The following is a 24,969-nucleotide window of genomic DNA, read 5'->3' on the forward strand; positions in this document are numbered from 1 at the left end:
CAGCCAAGGGCCACGTGCGACTGCTGAGCCCTTGGATCACGGCCGGTGCAAACTGAGATGTGCCGAAAGCATAAAATACACACTAGACCTCAAAGACTCAGCATGAGAAAAGAGTTTAAAATATTGGATAACTTATTCTATTGACTACATGTTGAAATAATGTTTTGGATGTACTAGGTTAAATAAAATATATTGTGGGGGCGTTTGGGTGGCTTCAGCTCAGGTCATGGTCTCACGGTTTGTGGGTTCGAGCCCCGCGTCAGGTTCTGTGCTGACGGCTCAGAGCCTGGCGCCTGCTTCGGATTCTGTGTCCCCCTCCCTCTCTCTCTGCTCCTCCCCCACTCACACTCTGTCTCTCTCTCAAAAATAATAAACATTAAAATTTTGTTTAAAAAAAATGTATTGTTGGGGCGCCTGGGTGGCTCAGTCGGTTAAGTGTCTGACTTCGGCTCAGGTCATGATCTCACGGCTTGTGAGTTCGAGCCCCGCGTCGGGCTCTGTGCTGACCCCTCAGAGCCTGGAGCCTGTTTCAGATTCTGTGTCTCCCTCTCTCTGACCCTCCCCCATTCATGCTCTGTCTCTCTCTGTCTCAAAAATAAATAAACGTTAAAAAAAATTTTTTTTAAATGTATTGTTGAAAATGACCTTATGAGTGTCTTTTTACTTTTTTAAAGCATGGGTACTCGAAAAATTTAGAATATGTATGTTGCTCACATCGCGTTTCTATCAGTGGGTGCTCCTCTAAAGGACCAAGAACCTGGGTCTCCAGCAGATCAACTACAAGGCAAAGGAAAAGTGCTGGAGAGCAGTAGATAAAAGGGGGTTTAAAGAAAGATCAGCCAGGAGCAGTGGGTGGGCCTCGTTTGGATCTTGGTTCAGAAAATTTTTTAAATTGTATGTGATATTTATGAGATTGGGAAATGTGAACATGGACTAGATATTTGATCATTTAAAAAAGAGTTGTGGATATTTTTTCTTTCTGTTTTCATTGTTTCCTTTTTGGTTTGGAGTTATAATGACATTGTGGTTTGTTATTGTAAAAGGAAAAGGAATTTTCCTTATGAGAGAAAAGCGTTTTAAGCCCACGTATTGTACAATTACATTTATATGAAGTGTCCTGAAGAGGCAAATCCATAGAGACAGGAAGTAGATTAGCAGTGGCCAGGCCCCTGGGTGGGGGAAATGGGAAGTGACCTAAAGGGTACAGGGTTTCTTGTTTGGGGTGATTAAAATGTTCTAAACTTAGATCGTAGCTATGGTTTGCACAATTCTGTGAGTATGCTAAAAAAAAAAAAAAAAAAAGCCCATTGAATTGTACGTTTTAAATGGATGAACTTAGGAGACACATACAAAAATATTTCCAGACTAAAAAAAAAAAAAGAAGGAAAGGAAAACCTCAAAACAGTACTGACCAAGAATAAATGAATAGTAGGAGATGCTTTGGAATCTGCCGAGTACTTATCAACGAAGACACGCTTTGCCAACCGTGCTCCATCAACCACAAAGAACTTGGGAAACCAGAAAACGATGCTATATTTTAAAAATGCAGATCCACATGTGAACAGAAATGCAGAAATAAACATCCGGAGAGATGTAAACTAAAGTGGATGACGGTGGCAGGCTTTGGAAAGGTGGGATGAGAACAGGGTTGGCGGTGGGGGGCCAAAGGTGACCTCAACCATAGTGGTACGTGCTTGTCTTATCTACTTCATGAAAAATTAATAAAATATTTCAAAGGATTTTCTACATGAAAAGCAAAAGTGTTCTGCACAGCCAAAGCAATGATAATAACACCACGAGCAAAGTCCAAAGACAAATGACGAGCGAGGAGAAACAGGTGCAACTCCGACCACTCACAAAGTTATAATCAGCCTGATAAGAGTTCTTAGAAAGCAAGAAGAAAAACACCAACCTCCCAATAGAAAAATAAGCCAAGGACATGGTCCGTTCACCGAACAAGTGACGCAAAAGAAATAACATAAAAAGATGCTTAATTGCACCCATAACTGGAGGAATGTGAATTAAGACTGCACAGCAATATTGTTTTTCACCTATCAGATTGGCAAAAATCCAGATATTTGACGATGCGGTCTGGTGGCGAGCCTGTGGGGCAACAGGCACGCTCACATGCTGCTGTTGAGAGGGAAAAATGGAGGGCAAAAGTTCTCCAAATGACAAATGCATTTACTCTTTAACCCAGAAATCTTTGGAATATTCTTAGATACAACTGCACATAAAAAATGATGTATGTACAGGGGCAATTGTAGCCAGCACTGCTAGGGGTCCAAATGGAGCCTTCCTCGGCGCACTTACTCCCATCTGCTGGTTATCTGCAGTACAAATGTACAATATCTGGGCTATAAACTGTACCTCTGTACAGTGTACAACTCGCACAACTATCCATGGCAGCCCTGACTACAGCATGAGTTGTAAAAGCAAAAGACTAGGAACAAAGCAAGTGTCTGTCAACAAAGAATAATCAAATAAACTATAATATATACCTAAAGTGGAATACTTAGCACCTGTGAAAAGAGAATGAGGTCACTCTCTGATCTCCAGAACATATTAAGTGATATGGACCAATGCATGTAGTTCACTGACTGTTATGCAAGAAAGGAGGAGAATAACAAAATTGGAAAAGAACAACGCAAGGATGCAAAGGAAACTAATGCTACTCACGGCAGTGGGGAGGTGGGGGGAAGTGGGCTGAGAAAGTGGGAGTGAGACGTCCCACTTCATACCTTGTTCCATTTTGCTTTTTAAGTCATGCGAACGTATTATTTATTCCAAAAAAAAAAAAACCCAACGCACGTTTAAAGTTACGGATTATAACTCTGTGAAACCGAGAGGATACTGAGCGGTAAGATGTGTACATCACATCAAATCTTGTTAACGTGCGAACCTCTGAACAGTCAACAGGGATCTTTACCCGGTTCATTTTTTAAATTCACCTTATAACTCAACGTCTGTACCCATTTGCCAACCTCTCCCTGTTTCCTCCGCTCCCAAGCCCTTCACGCCACTCCCTTTTCAAGCCTCTGCTTCTACGAATTCAATTCTTTTAAAAGATTCCACGCGTGAGTGATACCACGCGCTTAGCATTATGCCCTCACAGTTCATCCGTGTTGTTGCAAGTGATAGGCTTTCCTTCTCTTTAAAGGCAGAAGAATACATAATAGCCACTGTATCAGTCACATGCACAGGTAATTTCCATACCTTGGCTATTGTGAACGATGCTGTAACAAACGTGGGAGCACAGAAAGCTCTTCGAGATAATGGTTTTATTGCCTTGGGATACACACCCAGTGGCGCTGCTGGATCCTATGGTGGGTCTATTTTTATTTCCTCAGGATCCTCCACACTGTCTTCCTCAGTGACTGCACCCATTTACATCCTCACCGATGGTGCCCGACGGTTCCTTTTTCTCTATCTTTGTCCACACTTGCTCTCTCCTGTCTTCTGGGGACTGGTTCCTCTCACGGGTGTAGCTCACTGTATGTGTGATTTGCCCTTCCCTGACGATGAGTGACATCGAGCACTTTTTCACGTACCTGTTGGCCATTTGTATGTCTTCTTTTTTTTTTGTAAGTTTTATTTTTAGTTATTTTTAAATTAAAAAATGTATTTTAGAGAGTGAGAGTGGGAGAGAGGGGCAGAGAGAGAGAGAGAGAGGGAGAGAGAGAGAGAATCTGAAGCAGGCTCTACGCGCTCAGTGCAGAGCCCAATGTAGGGCTTGATCCCACGACCCCGGGATCGTGACCTGAGCCAAAATCAAGAGTCAGAGGCTCAAACGACTGAGCCACCCAGGTGCCCCTGTATGTCTTCTGAAAAATGTCTCTTCAGGTCTTTTGCCCATTTTAAAATTAGGTTAAAATTGGTGACTTGAGCTCAGGTCGGGATCTCATGGTTCATGAGCTCGAGCCCCTCCCTTGGGCTCACTGCTGTCAGTACAGATCCCACCTCAGATCCTCTGCCCCCTCCCTCCCCCTCCACCGCTCATGCTCGCTCATTCTCAAGACGAAAAATAAAAACATTAAAATCAGTTTCTTTGTTTTGTTCTGTTTGCTATTGAGTCGTGTAAGTTCCTTGCCTGTTCTGGATATTAACCCCTCATCATATATGTGGCTTACAAACATTTTCTCTCTTTCCATAAACTGCCCTTTCGTTTTGTTGATGGCTTCCTTTTCTGAGAAGAATCATTACACAATTACATGATGTGTATTTGGCTCCTGCATGGTGCTTCTTGGTTCTCTCACTGACTGGGACTCTCTCCCTGGACCCGCGTCCTGAGAGTAGGGCTGGGACTTGTAGCCACGAGCTGGAACCCAGGTCACGTTCACTATTTGTTAGACTAGCTTAAGGGATGAATCTGTGCTCTGGAGACAGACCGCCCGAGTTCTAACCCCACTTTTTGTCCGTCGTGAGCTGTGTGACGCGGAGAGCACTCACTTCAGCTCCCTGTGCCTCAGTTTCCACTTCTGTAAATGAGGATAAAACAAGACCAAACTAAACAGTCCTTACCACTTAGGGTCGCTGTAAGGACCGCATGAACTAACTCATTGGTACACAGGACCCGGCCTAAAGTGAGAACATGATAACTATCGGCTCTTCTTCTGGAAGGTTGGAGGGCTCAGGAATAGCAACGATTAAGAGGCTGCAAGAGGTTGGCGGGGGGGGGGGGGGGGGGGAAGGGGAGCGGGGAGTGGTCCCACGAGTGTGCGGAACAGATGCCCGGGGAAGCGGGCATCGCCGAGGGAAGGAAATGGCCAACCATGGCAGATGCCCGAAGATGACAGGGGGTGAAGAGGTCACTGGCCGTCTCGGTCAGGGTAGTTTCCGCAGAGTGACGGGGACCGCAGCTGGCAAGCCCTGAGTTGGGGAAGGGGTGGGAGGTGACGAAGGAGGGAGCGAAGGTAGACGGCTCTTGGAAGGCTTGGCTGAGAAGGAGAGACACGGGAGGCTCTCCGAGGGCACTGGGGGGCGGGGACACTTTATTTGTAACTTGGGAGACCCTGGACTTATTTAAATGCTTGTTGCATGGGCAGCAACTGTTGCAACCTCTGGGTTAAAATAAGAAGCAGGAGTCTACCCTGGTATAAAAAATACATAAATGGGGGTGTCTGGGTGACTCAGTCAGTTAAGCGTCCGACTCTTGGTTGCAGCTCGGGTCATGATCTCATGATTTGTGACATCGAGCCCCTCATCAGGCTCCACGCTGACAATGCGGAACTTGCTTGAGATTCTTTCTCTCCCTCTCTCTCTGCCCCTCCCCTGCTCTCTCTCTCTTTCAAAATAAATAAACCTAAAAAAAGAAATAAATGAACAAGGACAGAAAAATGGTACCTAATAAAGGTAAAGGGTGCAGTGAAATTAGAAAACAGGGCGTCTGGGTGGCTCAGTCGGTTAAGTGTCCGACTTCAGCTCAGGTCATGATCTCGTGGCTCCTGGGTTCGAGCCCTGCATCAGGCTCTGTGCCGATAGCTCAGATCCTGGAGCCTGCTTCGGATTCTGTGTCTCCCTCTCTCTCTGCCCCTTCCCTGCTCTCTCTCTCTCTCAAAAATAAATAAACATTAAAAAAAAAGAAAGAAAGAAAGAAAAAGAAGCCCACCATCCATCAGCTTGAGGCAGAATCACCAATGGATGCTGACCCAGGAGGGTGAGCAGGATATTTGCATTGTCCCGAGGCACATCCTCAGCAGATATTAAAGGGAAGGACGGTACATTTGCAGGTAAACACCACCTGGACCAAGCGAGCCAAGCTACAACCAACAGCGATAGGAAGAACCAACGTCACACGCCTCCCGATATGATGCACTGAGGACACATGACTTCTATGATATTCCTGCCAAAGATGTGTAACCTGAATCGAGTCACGGGGAAAATCCCGACAAACACACATTATAAAGCATTCTCTAAAACACTGGTCTCTGTTCTTCAAAAATATCAAGGTCATGAAAGACAGAGACACATCAAGGAAGGGTTCTGGATTGAAGGAGGTTAAAGAGACAGGATGTCTAAATGCAGTCCCGGATCGGGTCGTTAGCAGGGAGAATAATTTCTTCACCGAGTGAAAACTGAACTAAGGTGTGTAGATAGCAGCATCATATCGATGCTAATTTCCTTGTTTTAATGTTTACTTATTTTGAGGGAGAGAGAGCGGGGAAGGGCAGAGAGAGAGAGAGAGAGAGAGAGAAATTCCAAGCAGGCTCCTCCCTGTCAGCGCAGAGCCCGATGCAGGGCCCAAACTCACAAACTGTGAGATCATGACCTGAGCCGAAATCAAGAGTCGGATACTTAACCAAATGAGTCACCCAGGTGCCCCTCGATGCTAATTTCTTGATTTGCCTAATTGTTCTGTGGTTATGTAAGAGAATGCACTTGCTCTCAGGAGATACACGCTCAAGTATTTAGAAGAAAAGGGGAATCATGAGAGAGCAAATGTGGTAACAAGCGAGCGTTTGGGTAATCTGGGTGAAAAGGTAATCAGAAATTCGATGTAGTGTTCCTGCAGCTTTTCTATAGGCCAGAAGTTATTTCAGAAGAAAAAAAAACTTAACACGATGGTGACGGAAGAGATCGGGCAGGAGTAACGGTAGGTAATATGTCTTCAGGGCTCCCGTGTTCCAGGCACTGTCCACACACCGTCCGCCTCACAGCAGTCCTGTGAGATGTGTTGTTATCCTAGTCCCATTTCACAGAGGAGGAAACTGAGGCTCAGAGCAGACGAGTAACTTACCTGGGGTTCCGTAGGGAGAGAAGGCAGCGCTGGGTTGGGAGGACTGACAGGGCAGGTGAGTGGGCTCCTGGATGAAGCTGGTTCCTGCACTTCCCTCCTAAGAGCCTCATTACCTGACCTGTAATGGTCATTGGTGACTGCCTCCCCCATTAGACTACAAGCCCCGTGAAGGCAGGGCTGTGTCTGTCTCGGCCCCGGAAGAGGGCCCGGCATGCAGGAGAAATGCAGCAAGCGTTTCTCAACTGAATAACTGTTACCTATAATGATTATGATATGATGACTGTTAATGATAGCAGAAATAAAGGTTCTCATTTGTGTTAATGCATTTCATCTTCAAAACAACCCGAAAGACGGTGTTATCCCCGCTTGACAGCTAAAGAAACTGAGGCTCACAGAGAAGTCTCTTGCCCGAGGCAGGCAGCCAGGCGGGGCATGGCTGCCACTTGGTGCCCCCAACCCACCCGCCTTCCAGCACCCACCTTCTGGAAGTCCTTCTTGGAGATGAGGCCACGGGGATCGGTGACGTAGTCCTGGAAGGCCTCAGAGCCCACGATGTCCTTGAGTTTCAGGAACATGTCGAAGAACTTGAGGATCATCTCCACGTTGGATGAGGACTCCACAAGCATGTCCACCATCTGCCGGGCAATCATGCCATTCACCACGTTCCCTGTGGGCAGGCCCTGGTCAGTGTGGCTGGTGGAACCTCCTCTCTGGAGCCCCCCTGGGCTGCGCTCCTTCTCCAGCTCAGGAGCCACCAGGATCCCCTATGCTGGTGGAAGCTTCCCTGGCCAGCTCCCAAGCCTCGCCTCAGAGGGCACAGCTCATTTCCTGATCTGCATCAGCATCATGTGTGAACCTGGCTGGTCCCCTCCCTGATAGGTGGGGGAGTCCTCAATAAAACTGACCGTGGCATAAGCTAACAGCAGGTCCCAGATGCCACGCCAAGTGCAGGGGAAGTGTGTTACTATCTGTGTTTCCAGATGAGGAAATAGACCCAGAGAAAGTCACACGCCCAGGGTTACATCGCCAACGAGGGGGTGAGGAGGACTTGAACCCAGAGCTGCATGACCTCAGAGCTCACACGCCTAAGCCTTCCACTTGTCCTCTGAGGTCAAGCAGATCTGTAGATGAGCAAGGTAGGCCAAAGTTAAGAGGGCAGGGAGAAGTGGAGACTCTGGTAAACGGATCCCACCCCTGTCTGAAGCAAACTGGCTTCAGCTTCTTTTTGTACTTTTCCATTTTATTTATTTATTTAGATTTAAAAATTTTTATTTTTAAGTCATCTCTACACCTGGCCTGGGGCTTGAACTCACGACCCAGAGATCAGAGCTGCATGCTCCATGGATGGAGCCAGCTAGGCGCCCCTGTACCTTTCAATCTTAACATGGCTTCCAATTACGTGAAAGTTGCAACAGTGCGAGGGGACCCTCCTATTCCAGATTCACTGACTATTTACATTTTGCCACATTTGCCTAATTCCTGTCTCCCTCTCTCCCTTCTCTTCCCCTTCCCCTACTCCCCCCTCTATTTTTCCCCTGGGGCCATTCCACAGTAAGCTGCAGACATGGTGTTTTTATCCTGAACATTTCAGTGTATATGCCTTAAAAGACAAGAACACTCTCTAATATAATCATAGTGCAGTCATCAAAATTAGATTTGACATTGATATACTTTACTTATTTAAGCCGGTGCAGCTGATTTTTTGCCATGCGAGAATGTGGGCAGGGTGGGTGGGGGGAAGGGTCACCAAATCTTTCCAATTTTCATGAAAAGCTGGGAATCTGATGTTTAAAGGGAACCTTCTGATTTTTATTTATTTTTAAACGTTTATTTGTTTATTTATTTAATCTCTACACCCAACATGGGGCTTGAACTCATGACTCCAAGATCGAGTCGCATGCTCTTTCCACTGAGCCAGCCAGGCACTCCTTCCCTGCTTTTTTTTTTTTTACGGAACCTTCTGATTTTTAAAAAATGCTTATTTGGGATTGCAAGCTGGTGCAGCCACTCTGGAAAACAGTATGGAGGTTCCTCAAAAGCGAAAAATAGAACTACCCTACGACCCAGCAATTGCACTACTAGGCATTTATCCACGGGATACAGGTGTGCTGTTTCGAAGGGACACATGCACCCCCATGTTTATAGCAGCACTATCGACAGTAGCCAAAGTATGGAAAGAGCCCAAATTTCCATTAATGGATGAGTGGATAAAGATGTGGTATGTAGGGGCGCCTGGGTGGCGCAGTCGGTTAAGCGTCCGACTTCAGCCAGGTCACGATCTCGCGGTCTGTGAGTTCGAGCCCCGCGTCAGGCTCTGGGCTGATGGCTCGGAACCTGGAGCCTGTTTCCGATTCTGTGTCTCCCTCTCTCTCTGCCCCTCCCCCGTTCATGCTCTGTCTCTCTCTGTCCCCCCCCCAAAAAAAAATGTTGAAAAAAAAAGATGTGGTATGTATATACAATGGAATAATACTCAGCAATCAAAAAGAATGAAATCTTGCCATTTGCAACTAAATGGATGGAACTGGAGGGTATTATGCTAAGTGAAATTAGTCAGTCAGAGAAAGACAAATATCATATGACTTCACTCATATGAAGACTTTAAGAGACAGAACAGATGAACATAAGGGAAGGGAAACAAAAATAATATAAAAACAGGGAGGGGGACAAAACATAAGAGACTCATAAATATGAAGAACAAACTGAGGGTTGCTGGAGGGGTTGTGGGAGGGGGGATGGGCTAAATGGGTGAGGGGCACTAAGGAATCTACTCCTGAAATCATTGTTGCACTATATGCTAACTGATTTGGATGTAAATTTTAAAAAATAAAAAATAAAATTTAAAAAATGCTTATTTACGTCTGACTTCAGCTCAGGTCATGAGCTCAGGTTTGTGAGTTCAAGCCCCACATCGGGCTCTGTGCTAACAGCTCGGAGCCTGGAGCCTGCTTTGGATTCTGTGTCTCCCTCTCTCTCTGCCCCTCCCCCGCTCATGCTCTGTCTCTCTCTGTCTCAAAAATAAATAAACATTAAAAATTTTTTAAAAAAATGCTTATTTATATTTGACGGAGAGAGAGAAAGAGAGAGAGAGAGAGAGAGAGAGAGAGAGTGAGCGAGCAGGGGAGGGGAGCAGAGAGAGCTGGAAACAGAATCGGAAGCAGGTTCCAGGCTCTGAGTTGTCAGCACAGGGCTCAGTGCAGGGCTCGAACCCACAAGCCGTGAGATCATGACCTGAGCCGAAGTCGGATGCTTAACCGACTGAGCCACCCAGGCACCCCAGGAACCTTCTAATTTTTAAAAGCTAATGACTACACATCAAAAACATTGAAAGATTGTAGGAGGATTATCCATTGCAACATTTTTTGTAATAGCAAAACATTTTTTTAATTTGCATGTCCGCTGACTGGGGTGTGGCTAAATGAATCACCGTTCACTCACACAATGGAGTATGATGCAACCATGGAAAGGAATGAGGACACTGTGAATCTCTGTAGAAAAGTCTTTGTCTACCAGTTAAAATGTCTTATTCATTAGCAGTAAATAATGGTCGTTTTAAGTCACTAAGTTTTGAGGACATTCCTGAGGCAGCAAAAGCTAAGTGACACATTTAACAAATGAACATAGATAACTATTAGGTACATACATTTTTTTTAATGTTTATTTATTTTTGAGACAGAGAGAGACAGAGCATGAATGGGGGAGGGTCAGAGAGAGGGAGACACAGAATCTGAAACAGGCTCCAGGCTCTGAGCTGTCAGCACAGAGCCCGACGCGGGGCTCGAACTCACAGACCGTGAGATCATGACCTGAGCCGAAGTCGGACGCTTAACCGACTGAGCCACCCAGGCGCCCCAGGTACATACATTTTAAAGAGTGTCCAGGCCACCCACCTTATTAAGATTTCCCCGGGAATTCACAAAACTAAGTGTGTACAGTTGGCATATAATAAGTGCTCAGTAAGGGTTTACTGAGTTTGGTACTGTGACTCCTTCATCAACCCATTGACCCTGACACGATGTGGGATGAAGTTGAAGGTTAGGGTCTCCTGGGTCTCCGAGGGCCATTCCCTGCTTGTCTGTACCTTTGTACCCTCCCCTTACCCACACCCGCTGGGCACTTACCTTCTAGTAGTGACAGCAACATCACCACCATGTCCTTCTGTAGGTCCAGCAGCTCCTTCAGCAGCTCGATCTGGCTCGAGTCCTAGAGACCCCACACCCCAACCATGGGATAACTGGTCTCTGCAGAGACGCCTCCCCACCTCCAGCTGCTTCCACCCCTCCTGACCCACCCCACGGGGCCTAAGACCCCTTTTTCTCCCCCTCTTACCTCCGAGGGGACCCGACTCCACACATGTTCCTCGGAAGCAGGGGAAGGGGCAGAGAGACAAGATTGTGGGGGTGGGGTTGGCACTTTGGGGGGTAAGCAGGCCCAACGGGTGCTATGTGGGGGCAAGAGCTGGCGGACAAGGAGGGCTGGGAGAGAAGCTTGGAGCTGAGAGAGACAGAGAGGGGCACGTACTGGGTAGGGAGACACAGCTGGGAAGGGGTGAGAGCTCAGCACTGTGCCTGGTTTATGGTGGCTGCTTGATCCATGTTTGTTGAGTGACTATGTGATGGAAAAAGCAAGACTCTGGGTTCAGGAAAAAGGCTGGAGGACTCAGCCACATGCCTTTCGGTGAACAATTTGGGAAGAATGTGGGGGCACATTGCCTCCCCAGTCACAGTGCCTCATGTAGTGCCTACAGAAACTTCCTACATGGTCAGAGTTCTGCCTCATGGTCCCCACAGGTATTCTGTTGAGCTACATAAAACTGCTAATATGTGAGCATTTTTGACCCACCGAGTGGTCATTTCATCTGGTTCTACCTAATGCAATGGAGAAGGGGGAAGGATGCTGGATAAAGGGTACGTAAGGTTCCTCTACCCGAATGCTCCTTCTAGAGTTCTAATTCTAACACAGTTCCAAAGCTCGGCATTCTGACTCTGAACTCCCAACATTCCGGAATCTCAAAATCCAACTCTGTGGGTGCCCGTGGTGTGCGCCTGCCGGTGATGCACGAGGCAGCGCCCTGCTTCCGGAAACAATCCCAGTCTCAGAGCAAGTGGGGCTAACCCCACTTTGCTGGTTTCAAAGGTGGGTATGTGACCAGATCTGGCCAATCAGAGCCCTCCCCTGGCCACGGTGATTGGTTCTGGGAAGAGCATGTGACCCAATGGTCCAAACAGAGAATCCCAAGTGGGAGCTCCGACAAAAGAGGGATTATCTTCCCCCTGGAGCTTTTGGGGGGAGGGGGGTGCATAGAAGCCTGGGGCACCTTTTTTTTCAGTCCGGGGAAGAGCCTGCTTGAGAATGAAGCCAGAGAAGGCAGATAGTTCAGCTGACATCACTCTAGGCCCTGGATCTCTGGTGTGAACTGATAAATCCCTCCCACACCCCCACCCCGCTTAGGCCATCACTTTGCATTGGATTCCCAGCCCATGCAACCCAGCCCTGGTCCTTGGCTAATGCATTAGCACTGCAGGATTTGGAATTCTAGACTAAAATACCAGTACTCGCTAGACTTTGAAGATGACACCAATAACACAACTTCGACCGCACTGAAACTAAGGAATTGCCTTCCAAGTTCAGCTCCTTTCAAAAAGTCAGGTGACAGCAGACAGGATTTCTGCCAGCCCCCGTGGCACCTTTGAGTAACTAGAAAAAGGCTCCCCTTCCTCAAGACGCTTCCTGCGGGGAAATTATAATTCGGCGTACAGAGTACTGCCATCTGCTGGAACACTGTTACATTTATGCCGTTCAGGATGCGGACGGTACAGCCTCGAATATGTTTACCAGACAGAAGCAGAGCATGAGGCACTGACCAGACTGCAAAGGGGCAGGGGTGATAGGGGAAGGGTACACAGGATTCTAGAAATGGGAGAAGGACTCGACAGGGACCTTACATCATGGGTGCCCGAGATGGGCGTCATCTGCCGCAGGCAGAATAAAGAAGCAAAACACTCCTTCAGCCCCAGTCCCTGTTCTAGAAAGACACCCCCTTTCTATCCCCAGGGAGGTCGGAGTCTGAGAGGACCTCACCCCAGAGAAAAGAACACCAACCAATCATAGAGGAACTCCGGGCCCAAGGGGGCGGGGCCCAAACGTCAAACCAATGGAAGTGTGCATGGGAAGCCAGCCGATTGGTGGTGGCAGAGGAGGAGGCGGGGTCATGCAGAGAGCCAATCCAGAAGGAAGATGGATTTGGCCACCCCTAGGGAACTCTTCTGGCACATGCCAGCGGGACTTGGGTGAGAAACTGACTTGGAAGTGAGCCGCTTCGGGGATGCCCGAGAACAGCTGCAGGAAGAACAACAGAGGGTCTCGAACCTGAGCGAGCTTCATCATCATGTGGGCAAACACGTGCAGGAATCCCACCACGGCGTCCCAGAGGCGGCTGTGCGCCAGGCTCTGCTGGTTCCCGGTGCAGGGGCCCTGGGGGCAGAGGGCTGCAGTGAGCGCCAAGCAGGGCGCAGGGTGCGGGGATAGGGGGTGGGGGGGCCTCGCTCCGCCCCAGAGGGCGGGTCCTACCTGGATGTACTCGGTGAGGCTGTTGAACACCTGTTTAGCGACCGACATGGCCTTGGAAAAGTTCCTCTTGCCCTGCTCCTCAATGACATCCTTGCCGGAGTAGTACCAGTAGAAGTCGCTGATGGACTCCTGGGGGGACCGACGGGGTGTGAAGGGGTGCTGGGGCCAACCGGGGCCCCACAACCCCCCACCCGGGTCACACCTGGACGGCCTCACAGCCTCACCTGCAGCCGCAGGAGGTAGTCCACCGTGCAGATGATGATGTTAATGGTGGTCGTGTTCCCTGTCTGTGTCCGTAGGTAATTTTGGAAATCTGGGGAGATGAAAAGCCATTCGTTCATTGAGAGTCTGCCGTGTGCTAGGGGAGGTGGACAGTGGGTCGTTTATTCATTTATGCAGTAGGTTTATTGAGTGCCTCTTGTATGCCAGAGGCATTTAATTGTTCTCGTTAGTTTATTTAATAAATCTTTATCAAGTACCTACTGTGTGTCAGAGGAAGATGAGGATCATTTTTTCATTTATGTAAATAACTATTGAGGGCCAACTACATGCCAGATATGGTGGAGGGTCATTTATTCATTCATTCCCCCCCTCCCCCCTGCGCAAACACCTTTCTTGTGCACCCACAGTATAGCAGGGGAAAATGGAGATTCAGTCTTCCGTTTGTTTCCAAAAATGTTTATCGAACACCTACTATGTGATGGGGGAGATGGAAGATTGGTTATTTATTCATTCATTTATCCAACAAATATTTACTGAGCACCTAGCCAAAGCCAGAAGAGATAAATATCTGCCATTTCTTTTGGATATTTGTTCAATATCTATCTATTTATTTATTTTTAACGTTTATTTATTTTTGACACAGAGAGAGAGAGAGAGAGAGAGAGACAGAGCATGAGTGGGGGAGGGGCAGAGAGCAGGAGACACAGAATCGGAAGCAGGCTCCAGGCTCTGAGCTGTCAGCACAGAGCCCGATGCGGGGCTCGAACTCACGGACCACGAGATCATGACCTGAGCCGAAGTCGGATGCTCAACCGACTGAGGCACCCAGGCTCCCCTCAATATCTATTTATTGAGCACATACTATCTGCTAATGTGAGATGGAGATTGGCCACTTATTCTTCGGTACTACAAGTTTATCGAGCATTTACGATGTGCCAGGCACTGTTCTGGGCCCTGGGAATACAGCAGTAAAAGAAAAAGTCCCTGTCCTTGTGAAGTTTATATTCTCGTGTAGTAATTTTTCAATCTTTTCTGACTGCAGCTTACAGTAGGGGAACCATTTTACATTAAAACTCAGTACATGTGTTTAAACTGAAATTATATCCACATATACCCAAAACAGAAGTTTCACATACTCACACATGTGCTATGTATTCTGGTATTTTCTGTCCTGTGCTAGTCTAGTTACCTACAAAAGAATTCTGATCTCAAGAAGGGGAAAAAATAGTTTCAAACAGAGAGGGAGGCAAACCATAAGAGACTCTTAAATACAGAGAACAAACTGAAGGTTGATGGTGGAGGGTGAGGGAGAAGGGAAAATGGGTGATGGGCATTGAGGAGGGCACTTCTTGGGATGAGCACAGGGTGTTGTATGTAAGCGATGAATCACGGGAATCTACCCCCCCCCAAACCAAGAGCACACTGTATACACTGTATGTTAGCCAACTTGCCAATAAATTATATTTAAAAAAATTATCTTAACTCACTACATTCGTAGTCCTCAATCTCTCAACCTTGGCTGCATGTTAGAATCACCCGGAGGCTTTTCAAAGTCCCCCTGCTCAAGCCCCAACCCTAGACCAATTAAATTACAATCTCTGGGGGCGCCTGGGTGGCGCAGTCGGTTAAGCGTCCGACTTCAGCCAGGTCACGATCTCGCGGCCCGTGAGTTCGAGCCCCGCGTCAGGCTCTGGGCTGATGGCTCGGAGCCTGGAGCCTGCTTCCGATTCTGTGTCTCCCTCTCTCTCTGCCCCTCCCCCGTTCATGCTCTGTCTCTCTCTGTCCCAAAAATAAATAAAAAACGTTGAAAAAAAAATTTAAAAAATAAAAATAAAAAAAATAAATTACAATCTCTGAGGGTGAATGAACACTGGGCTTTAGTGTATTTTAAAACTATGCTCCCCAGGCATATCAGCGTGGAATTCAGATGAGAGCCTCTGAAATACACGGGTTCACGATCCTCTGGTGCATTGGTTGCCACTATTTGAAAAACATTCTTCTATGGCAAAAAGCTGATAACTGCTACAGCTGAGTGATGGGTACCATTTATTAGACCATTCTCTCTATTTTGGTTGCGGTTGAGAAGTTAGTAATAATAATAATTAGAAACATGGGTTCATGGGTCGTAGGGGTGGTGGTGGTGGGGAATACCGAGCAGAATGATCAGGGTTGTGAGGTGGGAAACCTAGGCGGCTGCAGTCGCCCAGAGGAGATGCCTAACTCAGCTGATGACGACGTAATCAAGGAAGGCTCCCTGGGGGAAGGGACCTCAACTGAGGCGGGAAAGGTAAGTAGGAGTGGGCTGTATGAATTCCCAGCTGTGTGACCTCAGGCAAGTTATTGAATCCCTATGTGTGGCACAGACTGTGCCTCAGTTCCCCCATATGTAACATGGTGGTTACAGCACACCCTACTTTATGGAGCTCTTGTGAATTTTTAATGCTTTGGCGTACATAAAAAACTTAGGACAGTGGTGCCTGGGTGGCTCAGTCAATTAAGCGTCTGACTCTTGATTTTGGCTCAGGTCATGATCTCACCGTTTGTGAGATGGAGTCCCGCATCAGGTTTTGTGCTGACAGCATGGAGCCTGCTTGGGATTCTCCCCTTCTCTCTCTCTCTCTTTCTCTTTCTCTCCCCCACTTACACTGCGCTCTCTAAGAATTTTTAATGTTTTATTTATTCTTGAAAGAGAGAGAGAGAGAAAGAGCAGGAGCGGGGTTGGGGCAGAGCGAGAGAGGGACACAGAATCGGAAGCAGGTTCCAGGCTCTGAGTTGTCAGCACAGAGCCCGACATGGGGCCGGAACTCACAAACCGCGAGATCATGACCTGAGCTGAAGTTGGACGCTTTACCGAATGAGCCACACAGGCACCCCTCTCTCTCAAAATGAATAAATAAATGCTTTTTCCAAATTAAAAAAAAATTAGGATAGCCGTCTGGTACGAGGGCTCAATAAACATTAGCTGTTCTTAAAGAGCCTTAAAGAGTGCTGAGGTTAACAGCTGCACTTTGGAGCAGTGATTCTCAAAGTGTGGGTCCCAGACCGGTAGCCTCAGCATCTCCTGGGAACTTGTCAGAGACAAGAATTACTGGACTCCATCCCAGAACTACTAAATCAGAAAATCTGGGGCGGAGCCCTCAAATCTGTATTTTAACAAGGCCTCGAGGTGATTCTGAGGCCCTCTTAAGTTTGAGAACCACCTCTGTAGACCCATTTGCCAAATGATCATCAAATTGTGAAGGCAATGAAAACAAACTTCAGCTAAGTCCTTTGCACGTTCATGGCAATGTCATGTTGCCCAGGATGGCTTTACCAGCCCTTGAAAGGTTTTTTCCCCCCAAAGTTTTACTGTCCATCTGACATCTGTTTCGTAATTGCTGTATCATAATCACTTCTATTTCATAAACCATTTTGCCTGGTTTCACACTGTAGATGAAGATTATGCTCAAATATTCAATATTTTAGAAGCAAATGTATATGTTTTCTAACTCCTTTGTGTTAATTTCAACTGGGCTATATGCCTAAATGTTTACATATACAGCTCCCCTCTCCCATAAAAAGCTGTCAACCAAGAACATAGTCTCAGACAGGTACAAGAGAAAAACCTGTTGTCTACTTCGAATGGCACCAAATACTCAAGACATGCGAGGCACCTGAGATTTGAAAGATATTTCAAATGTTTATTTGATTGGGCTGGTTAATGGGTCCACGAATTTATGCAGAGGACTGGCTTGTAAATTTGGTAGGAGAGAGGAATTCCCCCCTTTAGCACCTTCTCGTTTCCAAATAATCATAGATCCAGGGAATAAAATTCATTTAAAACCCCAAAGACTGATTCCACCTTAGTTACAATTAAACAAAGTCCTAGTCACATGGCACAAAAGTATTTCATGAACCTTGAAGAAAAACTGGCTGTGGACATAAGAGCTTTTGAGAATGCAGAGCAATGGATCCTGCTTTATCCTTTGAACAGAGAAGAGTGTGGATTAAAGAAATTTACATATGAGTTACCTTCACCAACATTAGCAAATGGGATGCAGGTTCTATGGAAGTTAGATTTATGATTACTTCCATTCTTGTCATGAAGCTTAGTTTCTGGGCAGTCTGTGGTTTCACAATTACCTGCTAAGTATCACAACCACAACCCTGAGACTTGCATATTTGTTATAGGAAATGGCATTGGGTAGAAAGTTTGCTGTACAGAAGTTTGATGGTCCCTTTAAGGCTGTGAGCTATGTATGTTTCACTAGCTTGCTGTGTCAGCCTTGATCTGGTTAAACCGCCTGAACCAGAAAAAAAGTTGGGGAAACTCTAGTTTAAGTTAGGAAAGGATCTGTAAGGCCTTCCACCTGGCAGAGTATTTTAGAAGTGAAATTAAGAAGTGACTCTAATAAACTCATTTTTAAATGCCATGTGATCCCCCCCCCCCCCCCCGCCCCAAAACCAAAGTATGGAAATCTACTGCATCTACTTAACTCTGGCAGCTGCTGCAAAATGCCTGTGGAAAAATGCCATGTGGCTAATTGCTCATTTGGGCAAACTGATCTGGGGGCAGGTAGGTTTGGGGGCAGATTTCTTTTGGGGAATTTGGACTGGCTAGAAGAGGTGAAAGTGTAGCAAAGGGGCTAGATTCCAGAAATTCAAGAGCGATTTAGGAAGGTGGGTGGGCAGGGCTTGATAATGGCTGAAAATAAAGGATGGAGGACAATCGGGGCCAGGGCGAGTGGTGAGGCCACCTCTGATAAGGAGGGAGGGGCCTGGAGTTTAACTCAGGCAACCCTTCTAGACTGACCCCAAACCCTGGCCTCCTCTTCATCCACTCTCCCACCCGCCCCTCCTCACCATTATTGTGCCCCTCGCAGAGCAATTGCAGAAAACGGAACAGATCTTGGGTGAACTCATCGTCTGCCATGACCTTCTCTCCTAGGTGGAAGAGGGGGGGCAGGGCCCAGAAAGCGTCAGATGTGTCAGGGGAGAGCGCACACATGCATACGGCCCTTGCACACTGCACACGCATGCACAAAGCACGGGTGCGCAGGGAGGAGCAGCCGCCACTTCAAAGACACTGTGAGGGCCACGGGCATCCATGACACCAGGGGGTCCCGATTTCAGAGGCATCAGCAAATGAAGACCTGAAGGGTCCGGAGTCATGAAGCTGGGGCCTCAAGTGTCTTTCTAAATATCTGTGTTCCTCTGACGTCACCACTTGTGTGCCGTCTGGGAATGTCTGCCTACCCAGCAGAAGTTCAGGCAGCTGGTATCTCCCTCAGCCCCCATCCAGGGCCACGGAGGGCGGAGTTAATGGATTAAGGGGATTGGAGTCAATTTCACGCAAAGGCTCTGAGCAGGAGGGGATTGGGCAGGGAGTGGATCCAAAGCCAGCCAATTGGCTCAGATGCCTTGAAATCAGCCAATCCAGGAGATGCGGGGGAGGGGGGGGAGGTGTGTAAACATGGGCCAATCAGAATGGGCATCTGAAAGAAGCCAGTCACCGTGGGCTCTAGAGGAGGGAAGAGAGAAAGGGAGGCTAGATAGGGATGGGCCAACCAGAGCAGGCGCAGAGGAGGCACGCACACCAATCAGAGTGGATGCTGGGGGCAACCAATCCGGTTGGCGTATGGGAACCACAGACTTGACCAATCTGGGGTCGCGGGCGCAGAGAGCGGGGGTAGGTGGGAGTGGGGATTACCCCACCCCGGGACTGCGAATCTGGGTCTGGAAGTCTGAGAACATCCAGCTGGAAAGGGATCTTTGCCATCTTCTCTAGCTTCTATTTTACACATGGGGAAACTGAGGCTTATAGAAGGGAAGAGACTTGTTCTTAGTCTCGGGTATTGTTAGTGGCTAATCGGGGACCCGAATCTTGGTCTCTGGACCCCTGATCTCAAGACTTTCTGCCGGCGGGATGCGTCGCTGAAGGGCTCCTCCCTCCCTGGATGTCCCAGATCCTCAGCCCCCAGGTGGAGGGGGGCAGTTGGGGGTTAGAAGGGAGGGGTGCAGCAGCATAGCAAGGGGAATGGGCTGGGGGAATTACCGTTCTGGCGGTTGATGACTGGGGCAGCCAACAGGATGGGAGGAGGAAGCAGGAAAAAAGAGGGAAAAAAAGAGACAGGAAGGAGACAGAGACAAACACAGAAAAATAGTGACACAGTCAGAGATGAAGAAGACATCGACACGAAGAGAGGAACAACCACAGAGAATCAGACCGATAAGGAGACAGATGGAACCAAGGAAGAGTAGGAAATGAGGGTAAAAGTGGAGGGAGAGAAAGAAGAGGGAAGAGAAAAACAGGTGTACAAGTCGAGGTGGAAGGGCAGGAGGCGAGGATCAGGGCAGAAAAGTTAGACACGTCACAACACGGCAAAGAGGAGACTCGATTAACCCGGATTAGGGACATTAATGAGAACAGCAACCAGGGTGGGAGACTTGGGGCACGTGGAGGGCAGGGGTCGGTGTGGTGATGGGTGAGAGAACACAGGACAGAAGGACAGCCAAGGGTGGGGACCCCGAGGAGGGAGACCCGGGAGGAATGTGGGGGCAGGCCTGGGGACCACTGCACGGGAGGTGGGGGTGGGGGTGGGGGGTGGAGCTTGGGGATGGCTGTGGAGCGGAGGAGTCTTGGAGGAAGGGAGCTTTGGGCAATGTGGGCGAGGGGGCGATCCCGAAGGAAGAGGATGTCCCAGGACAGGGAAGCCCAAGAGAGGGCCTCACCGGTTCCATCCTCGTTCACCATGCCCAGCCCCTCCGCCTTGTTCTGTCTCTCGAAGGCGTTGAGATCCAGGACGCTGTGCGAGGGGCGGGGGAGGTGGAAGGAAAGATGGGGAAGATGGGCTGAGGCCTCTGCCCTCTTTCAGAGCCCTGCAACGCCCCCACCCCCACCCCCACCCCACCCTGCCGTTAGCGAGTGGAGGGCCACGGTAAACCAGGAATGAGCTGAAATCATCGAGAGGAAGCAGAAACAGAACTGGAAGAAGCCATGTGGCCGCAGCTCACAAGTAAGGTGGGGACAGGATGAAATATGCACAAGTTGAAATCAGGAGGAAACAGAAACCCTCAATTAGCAAAGCTGGTGGGGGAGGGGAGGAGTCAGTTGCCAGAAGAGAACAAAGGCAGAGGTAGTAGTCAAGTTAATAGGGGTCATCAGAGAGAGCCCCAGTTCCCTGCTGCTTCAGTGCCCCTTGAATTCTCCACAAGCTTTGGGCTTCAGCTGTTCATTCATTTTTTTTTTTTTTTTTGAAGTTTACTTATTTATTTTGAGAGAGAGACACAGCATGAGGAGGGGAGAGGCAGAGAGAGAGGGAGAGAAAGAATCCCCAGCAGGCTCTGCACTGTCAACCGGATGCGGGCCTCGAACCTAGCAACCGTGAGATCATGACCTGAGCTGAAACCAAGAGTCATGAAACCAAGATCATGACCCACGCTGAAGTTGGATGCTTAACCGACTGAGCCACCCAGGAGCCCCTCCAACTGTTCATTCTTAAAGCCTCTCGCTATTGTTATGATGATCGGCTCCCTGGTATTTGAGCTAGTTTGAGTGGGCCTCTGTTGCTGGCGGTGGTACCGAGTGGGGGCACAGCAACCGCAAAGAGCGTGACTGAAAGATGTCCCCTAGACCCTACCTGCATGTTTGCATCAGCGCCTGGATACTCTGGAAGAAGCCAACTTCCTTCTTGTCCTTCAGATAATCCAGCATTTTCTACAGAAGGGGTGGGCGGGGAGGAGGAGCTGGGAGTCACACAGGAACCTCCCACCCCTCTTAGCCCTCTTCCCAAGTCCCTTCTCCTGTTACCTGTTGCACATCAGCATTGCCTCCATTTAGGATGGAGATGCCCAGCTTCAGGGTGGAGGACACCATGGCGCCCGTCTCTCCTGCCGGGGGGACGGAGGGTGGCATAAGAGGGTCCGCTCAGTTTGAGAGCACTGTTCTCCACCCACCAGAAAACAGCCATCCCAGGGTACGTGGGAGAAGTGGGAGGGGGGGAGCAGCATGCCAGGGCGAGGGACGGGTGAGACATGGCGAGGCAAGTGGAATGTGTGAGTGCTGGCGTGCAAAGCACAGGCATGCGGGGTGGGCGAGGGTGCCCCGGGGAGTGGGGACAGGATGCGTGTGCTCGGGAGGAGGGCCTGCACGAGGGCACCTTTGCAGGCGCTGATCATCTGGAGCACCATCTCCGCGGCTCCCCGGTTGTGCAGCCGCGCCTGCTGGTACAGGAGCCTCTGCTTCTCCATCTCTTTCTCCTGTGGCAGAGCCAGGCCCGCGGCACCGAGTGAGTCCAGGCTCGCCAGCCCGCCTTTTCCCCTCACAGCCTCACCCTGACCCTCCCTGCTCCAACCACACCTCATTTCTTTCTTTTTTTTTTTTTAATTTTTAAAACGCTTACTAAAATGTGAGAGAGAGCGCATGCGCAAGCTGGGGAAGGGCAGAGAGAGGGAGACAGAGGATCTGGAGCAGGCTCCAAGCTGCCAGCAGAGAGCCCGAGGTGGGGCTCGAACTCACAGAACCGCGAGATCATGACCTGAGCCGAAGTCGGACACTTAACCGACTGAGCCACCCAGGCGTCCCCACACCTCATTTCTTTAATTGTGAACTCCCTCTATCCCCTGGGACTGAAGTCCACGATTTGTCTCTTGTGCTCAGTGCGGGGCCAGACACGGAGCAACCTTAACCTGGACCCACACATGGACCCCCAAAGGGGCCTTGAACAGGGGAAAAATTATATTTTTATGTTTACCGCCCTCTGACTGAAACGGAGCATTTCCTTCCATTATAAATCATAGCAATATTAGAACCCATGGTTGTGTCACCAAGAAGGACCACAGATGTTTCCATGCCGCGTTATTTTTGCAGCCATCTTAAAACACTGCTTATGTTCATTACTCATCAGTTACTGTAGCTACTGGCCCCACTGTGAAATCGTGTCATTTGAAGGATGCCTAACCCTAACCCTAAAGGCAGTTATGACTGTCTTACAATTTTTTAAACAATATTTTGATCCTTGTTTCCTCTGCTATGAATTCATTTTATACATTTAAAAACATACTTCTAAGAGAGGCTTCACCAGACGCCAAAAGGGACCCTGGCAGAAAAACGGTTAAGAAACTTGGGGAAGTGCTTACTGACTGCCTTAATGATGAATGGATGGGTCAGCTGCGTGGTTACCAGCTCTTTCTCACTGCGTGGCCTTTGCACATGCTGTTCCCCCTATCTGAAACACCTTTCTCCTTTTCTTCATCTGGCACACTCCTTTTATCTTCCTGCTCAGACATCTCTCCTCCGAGAAGCCCTCCCTGACACCCTTCCCCCACAGGTTGGGTCAGGCACCTTGCTTGGGCTTCCACAGTCCCCTAAACTCCCCCCGCCCCCCCATGTCTCCCTGAGCTCTTTGGATTCCCCGACCCTGACCCCTCTGCCTGGAGCTTCCCTCATCACCACCATGAATATTGTTGCTGTCTGCTCGATGTATCTGTCTTGCCAGTAAACTGAGTCATTGCCGTGTCCCCAACATCACCTAGCACAGGGCTGGGCCCAGAGCACTACTCTGTGAACACAGGCTGAATGAATGAGGAATGACTGAAGGCAGGGTCCCTTATCCTTTTCTCAGGGACCTCCTGATCCCACCTACCTCAAAGGAAACCTCAACTTCCTCTTCTTCGGCTTCGCCGTTCTCCCCTCCCTCCTCCAAGTGGCAGCTCTGGGGATGGGGCATCAGTTAGGGATGGCGGTGAACAGGGCAGACGCCCCAGTTCACCCCCAACCCTGTCAGTGGACAGGCACTGCAGCTGGGGAGAAGGGAGCCTGGCCTGGGGGATGGGGGCAGGGCCTCACCTTTGCCATGATGTCGGCATACGCCATATACAGGTAATCCTCGTCCAGTTTGCTGAGGAAGTAAGGGAGGAGAGAGTCAGGACCTGGTGGAGAGAACCCCCATCTCATAACAGCTTCCGGTTTTCCTTTGGAGAGCCATGCTCAGGCTGTGTGGTTTGGGTGGGAGAGACTGTCCACGGCCAGAGTGGGCATGTGACTGAGGATGAGCCAGTTGGTATCTTCGATCTGCTTGGCCACCGTAATAAATAGATACGAGATGGTTATGGGATTCATGCTGGTCCACTGGAACTCGTTCTGGGAGTGTTGCTGGAACTATTGGTAGATGTGCTCCCTTTCCACTGGGGTTGCCAAAATGATGTGATGGACACCTGGAGCTTCTAGGGCCATTTTGCCACCTGTTGGTTCATTTGACCACTATGACCTTCTTGGGTGTCCTCAGCAAAAATAATAATAATAATAATAATAATAATAATAATAATAATAATAATAGTAGTAGTAGTAGTAACGGCCAACACCCATTGAATATTTACTCTAAGTTAGTCCCTGTTCTAAGTGCTTTATATATGTATTAACAAATTAATCCTCACAATAATCCTATTAGGTAGATACTACTGGCCTCATTTTACAGATGCACAAAGATCCTTCTTGGCCAAGCCACACAGCTTGTACCACGATTCAACCCTGGATAATATAACTCCAGAGTCATGGCTTTCCAAAGGATGGAAAACAGGACGCTCAGTGTCCCAGTGTCCCGTGTAGCTGGTGGTGGCCTGATGTCAGAATGCTGGCAGATGAGAGATGTACAGAAGCCCACCAAGGAGAGCGCCTTTTCTTGGATAAAAAAGATCTTGATTTTGCTCAGAGGGAACAAAAGGCTTTCTCTTTCTTTCTGCCTGGCATGTGGTTGTGTCTGGAAGTTCAGCGATCCATCTTATGACCACAAGACAAAAGGTCAGAATGGCAGGGCAGAAAGCCCGAACAGAGCCCGGGTCCCCATCTGCCATCGTGCCGCTGCCCAGCCCTGGACTTTCTCCCTCCTGACTTCGTGGATGTGTGAAACATAAATCCCTACGCCTCGATTTCCTTATCCACAAAAAGGAGCTGACGGTGGTATCCGTCTCGTAGTGCGAAGATTAAGTGAGAGAGTAGATACGTCAGGGGCCCAGCACGGGGCCGGACACATAATAAGCACTTGATAAATGTTGCCTGTTACTACTGTTCCCAGCAGCACCCTTGTTTTAGTCCCAAGACTGTCATTAGCCTGTACAAAGCTTTTGTGTGCATCAGAAAAAGCCCTCTTCTCCTTTCTTCCATCTGTGGGAAATTTGTTATGACGTGCTGATTTCTTTCTCGTAACTTACTGATTTTGTCTGAGCAAGACACTTTCATCCAGACAAGCCTACGCTGATATTGCCTAGGATGTGAACTCTTCAGAAGCGATGCCCTTGTGAAGTGCTCAGCCTGCAAAATGGTCCACGGTGGCCCTGCCTGTCCTCATAAAGTGACATTGAAGGATGGGCTGTGGGGCTCCCCTAGGACACACAGGGTCTGCCTCGAGGAGCAGGGTGGTTGCTAGGGGCGGGGAGGAAGCAGATTCCTTCCCCAGGATTGAGGGGGG

The 24,969-nt window shown here is 48.7% G+C and overlaps 1 protein-coding gene across 4 annotated transcripts in view; it reads right to left on the minus strand.

The window, feature by feature from the left end:
* The window catches only part of RYR1 (ryanodine receptor 1), a 115,845-nt gene that overhangs the window by 19,958 nt on the left and 70,918 nt on the right, over positions 1-24,969 (minus strand). For 2 of the 4 annotated variants that reach the window (XM_053906003.1, XM_053906002.1), the window contains 13 exons: positions 23,352-23,403; positions 23,149-23,217; positions 21,664-21,763; positions 21,315-21,394; positions 21,145-21,221; positions 20,237-20,310; positions 19,560-19,577; positions 18,368-18,448; positions 13,528-13,616; positions 13,304-13,432; positions 13,103-13,207; positions 10,855-10,936; positions 7,216-7,403 (listed from right to left, as the gene is read on the minus strand). In XM_053906003.1, the coding sequence (XP_053761978.1) occupies positions 7,216-7,403; positions 10,855-10,936; positions 13,103-13,207; positions 13,304-13,432; positions 13,528-13,616; positions 18,368-18,448; positions 19,560-19,577; positions 20,237-20,310; positions 21,145-21,221; positions 21,315-21,394; positions 21,664-21,763; positions 23,149-23,217; positions 23,352-23,403 (1,144 nt within the window). The remainder of the gene's footprint in view (positions 1-7,215; positions 7,404-10,854; positions 10,937-13,102; positions 13,208-13,303; positions 13,433-13,527; positions 13,617-18,367; positions 18,449-19,559; positions 19,578-20,236; positions 20,311-21,144; positions 21,222-21,314; positions 21,395-21,663; positions 21,764-23,148; positions 23,218-23,351; positions 23,404-24,969) is intronic. The other 2 variants (XM_053906005.1, XM_053906004.1) reach the window with 1 other exon arrangement.

The sequence above is a fragment of the Panthera pardus genome, unplaced genomic scaffold (genome assembly GCF_024362965.1).
Source record: "Panthera pardus isolate Hobbes unplaced genomic scaffold, ASM2436296v1 HiC_scaffold_18, whole genome shotgun sequence".
In the NCBI taxonomy this organism is placed as follows: Eukaryota; Metazoa; Chordata; class Mammalia; order Carnivora; family Felidae; genus Panthera; species Panthera pardus.